The sequence below is a fragment of the Gekko japonicus genome, unplaced genomic scaffold (genome assembly GCF_001447785.1).
Source record: "Gekko japonicus isolate JY-2015 unplaced genomic scaffold, Gekko_japonicus_V1.1 scaffold1056, whole genome shotgun sequence".
Lineage (NCBI taxonomy): Eukaryota > Metazoa > Chordata > Lepidosauria > Squamata > Gekkonidae > Gekko > Gekko japonicus.
In genome coordinates this window covers 551,871-560,979 of record NW_015161431.1, presented here as the reverse complement: position 1 = coordinate 560,979, position 9,109 = coordinate 551,871, and the positions used below count along the sequence as shown (strand labels likewise).

The 9,109-nt window shown below is 46.1% G+C and overlaps 1 protein-coding gene across 1 annotated transcript in view; it reads right to left on the bottom strand.

The window, feature by feature from the left end:
- HHIPL2 (HHIP-like 2) overlaps positions 1-9,109 on the bottom strand; it is a 30,688-nt gene that overhangs the window by 7,765 nt on the left and 13,814 nt on the right. The window contains exons 5-7 of the mRNA XM_015428970.1: positions 8,280-8,406; positions 7,095-7,240; positions 6,328-6,409 (exon numbers count right to left, since the gene is read on the bottom strand). Coding sequence (XP_015284456.1) covers positions 6,328-6,409; positions 7,095-7,240; positions 8,280-8,406 — 355 coding nt within the window. The remainder of the gene's footprint in view (positions 1-6,327; positions 6,410-7,094; positions 7,241-8,279; positions 8,407-9,109) is intronic.

Here is a 9,109-nt window from a genome sequence, read left to right as displayed (position 1 = left end):
TGGCTGGCCCGGGGGGGGGGGCGCTACTTAAAGGACTGCCTCCTCCTGCCCTTTCCAGCCTGCCGGTTAAGACTGGCCTCCCAAGCCCTGCCCGCTGAGCTCTCCTGTCCGGAGGTGGGCATTCTCTCTCTGGTATCACTTTGTTTGTGGAATGCCCTCCCCCTTGAGGCTCACCCGGCGCCTACTCTGCTCTCTTCTGGTCACCGGTCAGATTTAATTTCCTAAACCTCCCCAGCCCTGCAGAAACCCCCACCCCAATACCATTGCATCAGTAAGTAAAGGTAAAGGGTTTCCATTGCTCGAAAGCCAGTCGAGTCCGACTCTAGGGTTGCGGGGCTCATCTCCATTTCCAAGCCAAAGAGCCAGCGCTGTCCGAAGACGTTTCCGTGGTCATGTAGCCGGCATGACTAAACACCAAGGCCGTGCATGGAAAGCTGTTCCCTTCCCACCAAAGTGGTCCCTATTTATCTACTTGCAATTTCTTGCTTTCGAACTGCCAGGTTGGCGGGAGCTGGAACTAGAGATGGGAGCTCACTCCGTCATGCGGCACCCGGGTCTCGAACTGCTGAACTACCGACCTTCTACAGCCTGCAGCTCAGCATCTTAACCACTTGAGCCACTGCAGCTCCTAGCTCCTAAATTCCACTGGTTTTCATTCACCTAGCCAGGTGAACAGACAACAGCTTGTTTGCAGCCACTAGAAGCAGCAGCCACTGCTTACTCACCCACCCCACCGTCTCCCTCTAGTCAGCAGCTGCAGCACCTAACAGCCGTCACTGTTTGCTTGGAATGAAGAGTGGCCAGTGTTGGAGGTGGAGGCCCAGTGCTTCCGGGAGTGCCCAGTGCCACCACTGCTGTCAGAAAGAGAGCAGGCACCCGACAAGCATTGCTCCTGCACGGGCTCTCCCAAGGCAACGGAGCTTTGACAGCTGCCCAGCAATGCCCCCCTCCCCCGTTCTGGCCCTGGCTCCAGGATTGTTGAGACTGCTGAAGTGTTGAAAGAAAACGTTGTGAGTTGACTTGACCAAAGAGATTCACACATCCAAAATGCATTGTACAAATGGTTGATCTCTATCCACACAAGCAGCAAACAGTCTCCAAGCCACATGGAGGAAATGGTACGACATAAGATGACAGCAGTGGAAGCGACATGTGTACTGTCTCAAGGACAGTCAGCCCAGCCATGGTTGCTGCAGGGTGTCATTTCAGTTAGTCTCCTGTAGCTCTTCTTGTAGGTGCGGTGGCTCAAGTGGTTAAGACACTAAACTGCAGGCTGTGGAAGGTCGGTAGTTCAGCAGTTCGAGACCCGAGTGTGCCACATGACGGACTGAGCTCCCGTCTCTAGTTCCAGCTCCTGCCAACCTAGCAGTTTGAAAGCAAGAAATTGCAAGTAGATAAATAGGGACCACTTCGGTGGGAAGGTAACAGCGTTCCGTGCGCCTTGGTGTTTAGTCATGCCAGCCACATGACCACGGAAACGTCTTCGGACAGCGCTGGCTCTTCGGCTTTGAAACGGAGATGAGCACCGCAACCCTAGAGTCGGACACGACTGGCTTTCGAGCAAGGGAACCTTTACCTTTACCTTTAGCTCTTCTTGGGGAAAACATTTCCCAACCTGAAGCTGGCAACCACAAATGGACTGGATGAGGTCAAATGAACTGAAGCTTAATTGAACCTCTAAGAATACACTTGACTCATTACACTGAAGGCACAAAGAATCAACGAGATGCTGAGTAAACACAAGACACAGATGGAATTTAAATTTCCAGCCTTAAATACTCAACCAAACACCTGATAGTGATAAGAGAAGACTACAGGTAGCATTTTCTTGACTGATTGTATATACTGCTCCAGTGAGTTATAGCTCCACAACATACACCGGGAAGTACCAATAATACAATAATCAGAAGCATTGGCTATAGACAAAAGGCTTATAAAAAGTGATACAAGGGGTTGGATTTAGGGCTGCCAAGTTTCTGCTGGGGGCAGGGCATTTCCTATCCGTAGCAGGCCCTTCCTGCCGCCATTCATCTAGGCAATGGGGAACCACTGGGAGGGAAATGGGGGCTAGTGATGGCTAGCATCCCCCATGTGCTGACGTCACTTCTGGCGCAACCAGAAGAAATGTCAGCACGTCACTGGTGATGCTGTAGCATTCAGTCAGAACTCTTACAACCATAGTTTTTGTAGAGTGCTAAAGTGTCCCTCACAATGTGCAGTCTCTCCCCCCCCACACACTTGGTGACTCTCAGTCTCATGCTGGCAACCACGGTTGGATCCTGTGGGATACGTTCTGCTAACAGTGGTGTCTTCCCCCACCACAAAGAGCCTTCCCCTGACAATGACTGCCTTTAGATCTTGCTCCTGGGGAATCAATAGAATAAATTCACAAGATTCAACCTAATATGTGAACAGTTTGAATTATATTTCCTTTTCATCTGGATAATAGGAATACCTTTGGTCATGGGACCACTCTTGCCTGTACCACAGTAACTACAGCTACTACTTTGTGGTCTATAAATACAATACAGACACCTCTACAACCATTGAAATGATACTATGAGACACCGAACAGTAGGGGATACCTAATAAAGTTAACAGCTTCTCTTAATTAAAGACCACAATGCATTTGTTCACTGAAAAATTAAATGTGGACTTCAGATCCCGGGATGTAGAAACGTTAGGTGTAACAATCTGCCCTGGACCCTTTTCAATTGGGCTTCAGACCTGGCTTTGGGACTGAGACAGCACTGGTTGCTTCAGTTGACGATTTCCATTTACAACTGGATAAAGGCATTCCGGCCCTGTTGCTCCTTTTGGATCTATCAGCAGCCTTCAGTGCAGTTGACCATTTGGTCCTGATTGACTGCCTTGCCTCCGTGGGGGTAAGGGGCACTGCCCTTAGTTGGTTCTCCTTGTTCCTCCAGGGACACTCTCAGAGGGTCGCTATCTGGGAGGAGAGGTCTTCCCAGTGAGACCTAAATTGTGGGGTCCCACAGGGTTTAATTCTATCTCCTATGTCATTTAACACACATACATATATGTACCCTCTTTCCTGAGATCATCAGGAGGTTTGGAGTTGGGTGACATCAATATGCTGATGACAGTCAGCTTTTCCTCCTGCTGGATCAACAGTTTGCTGCAGAGCTCTTGGCACTATCCCAGTGTCAGACTGCTGTGGTCCAGTGGTTAAGGGGGAGCTGGCTGATGTTGAATCCATACAAGATGGAGGTCATGTGGCTGGGAAAGACAGAAATGCTATCTGGAGGGCCACTCCAAAGAGTTGCTGGTGTCCAGTTGACAGCTGTAGACTCTGTAAAGAGTCTCAGGGTGTGTTTGGATTCTGTGCTATCACTGGATAAACAAGTGTCCAAGGTAGCGCCGTCAGCATTTTTTCACCTGTGCGAGGCCCCCCGGCTGGCTCTTTATTCTTCTGAGTCAGACCTTGCCACATTGATCCATGCAAACTCCAGATTGGACTACTGCAATTCGCTCTGCATAGGGGTAACCTTTGAAAATGCTTCAGAAACTGAAGGTGGTCCAGAATGCAGCTGCCAGGTTGCTGACTGGAACATCATGGTCAGCTCATATTACTCCAATTCTGCGGCAGCTGCACTGGCTACCAATTAATCTCTTAATGCTCTGCTACCCTCATTGCTACAGGACCACCTCTCCAGTTACAACCTCTTACACTCCCTTCGGTCATCGTCTAGGGGCCTGGCCCCAGGATGGCTGAGTTAGCTGTCACCAGGGGAAGGGCCTTCTCAGTTGTGGCCCCTACCCTCTGGAATGCAGTCTCAAATGACACCTGTGCCCTGCCAGACTTGTTTAGTTTCTGCAGGGCATGTAAATCTGAACTATTTAAGTTAGCCTTTGATGGGTAACCACGTGTTTGGGCTGTTTTAACAGTAGTATGGTGATAGCCACATATTTTAATGTTAATATTTAATATTTGTTATTTGTTTTATATAATTTTAAGCTTATTGGTTTTAATGTAAGTTACCACAAGATGGAGCTGCGGTGGCTCAAGTGGTTAAGACACTGAACTGCAGGCTGTGGAAGGCCAGTAGTTCAGCAGTTCGAGACCCGGGTTGCCGCATGACGGGGTGAGCTCCCGTCTCTAGTTCCAGCTCCTGCCAACCTAGCAGTTCGAAAGCAAGAAATTGCAAGTAGATAAATAGGTACCACTTCAGTGGGAAGGTAACAGCATTCCGTGCGCCTTGGTGTTTAGTCATGCCGGCCACATGACCACGGAAACGTCTTCGGACAGCGCTGGCTCTTCGGCTTTGAAACGGAGATGAGCACCGCAACCCTAGAGTTGGACTCGACTGGCTTTCGAGCAAGGGAACCTTTACCTTTACCTTTACCACAAGACCCTTCGGATGACTGGCAACTAAAAAAACCTATTAAACCAACAAACAGTGGCACTAATGTAGAATGCTGTTTTGCAAGTCAGTTTAAAATGTTCGCTTTGTGAATCAATGAATTGAATAATCCCTGTTAAGCTCTCAGTCCTTAAAGGGTTTTGCATTCCATCAATTTCTCTGAATTTATAGAGCTCCCCCCTCCTATTACTAGCCATTCATCATGTAGGATTGAATGCTTTCCTTCTGCAGTGGTGGTGGCCAACTTGGAGAGAATGAGTAGAAGACAATACTGGTTACACTGAAAATAGAATCGATGTTTACTGTTTAAAAATAAAAAACTTTAAAAAAAATTTTAAAGGATTATTTTGAAAATATTGCATTTTATAGCTACAAGGATCTCTGTTGTGGCCTTGAACAGCACAATTTATTCAGCCATAGCTTTAAAATAAGACAAGGCTGTGGGCTAGCCTTGCAGATAACTAGGTATGTTTAGTCTCAGTCTCTCCTAAACTATTTGCCTGTCTCCAGGAGACTGATGGTCAACAAAATTTGTATTAAATAGCAGTTGTACATACTTTTTTAAGTTTTGATTTTTTTCACTTTCTAATATCATGCTTCCATTGATGACACTATTTGTAAAGCAGCATTTCAAACTCTGCCTTACCTCTAGGGTTACCATATATTCTAACCAACACATGCCAGACTTGAAAAACTGGAAGTTTATAACGCTCCATTTTCTGCACTACTACTTGAAATGATAACATGCCATGGGGGAGGGTGATGTCCAGCCTACCTAAATTACATCCAAGACAGTCATCTGTTCATTCTTATGCTACCACCTGTGCCTACTTTGGAAAAAATGAGGGGAGGGAATCACGGAATGACCCGTAACATGCAGTTTGGCCCTTGAATGTCAGTCTTTACAGATAGCCCATCTACACATCCTTCAAATGCAATTTTAGCCAGTTAACTAGGGTTGCCAACCTCCAGGTGAGGGCTGGAGGTCTCCCAGAACTACAACTGATCTTCAAACAACAGAGATCAGTTTCTGTGCAGAAAATGGCATTTTCCGAGGGTGGGGTTCTATGGCAGCACAACCCCACTGAGCTCGCTCCCCTCCCCAGACTTCTCCCTCCATAATGGGCTCCATCCCCAAATCTTCAAGAATTTCCCAGTCCTGAGTTGGCAACACTGTGTCCCATTGATTGAAATGGAACCAACTTGATTCATCTCAATGTACTTCACTTTAACTAGTTTGTGGATTGAGTTGCAAATGTAGACAGAAGCAAACTGAAGAAACCAGGGGTCATTTCGTAGAAAAAGAGCTAGGGGAACTCATTAGCATAACTCATTAGCATATGCCAGCTGGAGGTCTCCCAGAACTACAACTGATCTTCAAACAACAGAGATCAGTTTCTGTGCAGAAAATGGCATTTTCCGAGGGTGGGGTTCTATGGCAGCACAACCCCACTGAGCTCGCTCCCCTCCCCAGACTTCTCCCTCCATAATAGGCTCCATCCCCAAATCTTCAAGAATTTCCCAGTCCTGAGTTGGCAACACTGTGTCCCACTGATTGAAATGGAACCAACTTGATTCATCTCAATCTACTTCACTTTAACTAGTTTGTGGATTGAGTTGCAAATGTAGATAGAAGCAAACTGAAGAAACTAACTAGTGTAAGAAGCTGGCTTCCCAGTCATGGTTCTAGTTGTTTCAGAGGTTTCACTCTAAAAACTGAGATCAGGTGGTGTGAACGAGGGGTGTTCCTCTGTCAGTTAAGTACCAGTAGTCCATTCTGATCCACTACCAACCCCCAAGGGCAAATGGAGAAGAGGAAAACAATGTAAGCCATTTCAGATCCCCCTTGGAGAGAAGGATGGGGTATAAATAAAATAAAGTAAATGAGTGAGTTTGTTAAAAAGTAGCAGAGCAAGGAAATGCATGCATTTTAAAGAAGTACCTTGCGGGATCCACAAATTTGTAGAGAGAGCCATGAGGTGCAAAGGCACTGGGATAGGAGGTAGCCAGGAAATAAAGTTCACCTGGAATAAACAGGAAGGGAGGATAAAGCCAGTAACATGAACGGATTCAGATAAAACTGCACAAAGTGAATCAATGTTTGATGTATTGTAATTTTTACTTAAACTGGGCCTTCACAATTTGGGACCCCACCAAACCAGGTGCAGCCTGTCAGCTACATCATGTGGTCTGCTGGGTGTCGGGCAGACTCCCCATTCCTGCAACACCAGGCAGGCAGTGAAAAGAGTAGCCCGTAATTACCATCTTATGTAACTAGCAGGCTGCATTTGGCTTGGCTGGAGGGGAACTGAGCAAGCCTGATGTGACCTCTTATGAAAACTCACAGCAGTATGGCTGCTGTCCCTCACGACCATATATACCCTTTCCCCACAATTGCATTTGTTCAGTTTTCATGCTGCTGCTTCTGGATTGCACCCACTGCGCTACCCAAGCATTTAGGTAAGGGGAGTGCTGCTCACTTGGTTTTTTGGGGGGGGGACATTACTGTCTGTATGAGCACAGCTGGGAACTGGGCAAATCTACACAGTAGGAATTTTCGCTCATCTCTACTGTGAAAGAAGTTCATAGCTGTAGCCTCTGTTGCCTGCATTTACCCAAAGCTGCCATCATTTTCTCTATTTAACTCCTCCCACTTTTGTGAAACAGAATCCTGCTTTCCTCAAAAGCTGAGACAATAACATGCATTACCTGCTTCATCCTCTGCAAAAGAGATGATGAATTTGCTATAAGAGCTGATCAGCCCTGGGAAAGCACAGGCTTTAGTGCTACCAATGCAAATATCTTGCTTCTTCCATTTATGTCCTCTCTCATCTTCCTGTAAAGCCATAAGGCGACTGGGTAAAAAATAAAACCTTATGTTTTATGACTGTATAGTTCCACTGCGGCATAGAAAATGCATTCTGAATTGCTACTCCTGGGATTACACCTGGTCTCCAGGTGACAGAGATCAGTTCACCTGGAGAAAATGGCCACTTTGAAAGGTGCTCTATGTCATTATACCCCATTGAAGTCCCTCCCTTCCCTCAGGCACCACTCCCAAAATCTCCAGATATTTCCTTACCTGTACCTGGCAACCCCATGCCCAGCACAATTACACTACCACCTAACCATAACCTATACATTGTTTTATCTTCTGTAAGGACATTCTTTGCCCTGATCTGGATAGCCAGAGTTAGCCCAATCTCGTCTAGATCTTGGAAGCTAAGCAGGGCTGGCCCTTTTGGATGGGAGACCACCAAGGAATCCCAGGATTGCTACACAGAGCCAGTTAATGGCAAACCACCTCTAAATATCTCTTGTGTCATAAGTTAGCTACAACTTGAGTGGGGGGGGGAATACATTCCTTAAACAGTCTGGTGGGACCCATCACCCTATGCTCCCTATGATGCGGTCCATCAAGTCCTACTCAGCCTTTGTGTTGCGTTGAAAATCCTATCATAAGTTAGCTACAACTTGATGGGGGGGGAATACATTCCTTTAATAGTCTGGTGGGACCCATCACCCTATGCTCTCTATGATGTGGTCCATCAAGTCCTACTCAGCCTTTGTGACCTGTGGCAGTAGGAAAAGATGGGCCATGGAAATGCATCTAGGCATAATGGGATATTATTTAACTCCATGCCTCCAGCTGTCCATTTCTACACACCAAGCCTCTATTAAAGAGATGGGACATTTTTCTCCAGGCCTGTTGCAACCTTAGGTGTATCCCCACTGTTGCCCGATAATTGCTTTCTGGGCCAAGTTGGACCACAATCTAAAAAGCCTTAACACTGAGGACGTTCATTCAAAGTGCACCAAATGATCACCATACTAGCTTTGAACTAAAGTTCATGTAAGTTGGACTCACTATTGTAGAAACTAGTTTTTTCTTACCCATTCATAAAGTCTCCGAAGACGTAAAGACCATTCAGATTTGGAGATTCACATCCTCTGTAAACATATCCCCCAGTGACTGATTTTCCCACCGTGTGGTCATAGGCAAATATTGGAAGGATATCATCTGTTAAAACAGAAAATAAAAACTTTCAGTGAGCAGACTATCTTAAGAGGAAGCACTGTAAAGTGACAGCCATCAAAACCAAATAGGGCATCTCAGTAAAACCAGAACAGTTTGTCCATAATAGTGCCACCCCTACCATTAAGTGAACTTGTATCATTTTAAAGAGCTTTCAAGCTGCTTTCTTAAAGTACAATATGACATTTCCACATTTGCAGTGGTTTGAAAAACAAAATATTAAGGCTCTTTAAAATACATACAGTGTCAGCTGCTTCCTCCTCCTGTGGACATGACATGATCCAAGGGCCAAACACATACCTCCACGTATTTCAACAAAATGTAAGGGAGGACTCAAGTTTTTAGCCTCTCCCTCCACTTCAGATTCTTGATGGAGAAGAGCACAACTGCTAGGTCAAGGGGGGGGAATACAATAATGCCCTAAGATAGTCATCTTGTACTGGTTATTGAAGGGGGAGTCATCATCCCTGATAGGCAGAAAATTAAATTTCTACCTTGTCAGTCTTACCCAGCATTGTCAAGTCTCCCTCCCACTGGCAGTCCCCTTTCCCCATCACTGCTCAAAATGGTGGAGGGAGAATTTATTTTTAATTGCCATTAGGCCAAAGGCATGGCATTACTTCTGGGGTTCCGCCATAGAGTCTCCAGTAACTCCTAGAGGGGTGTGATCTCACTTTCAGTTTTTCCC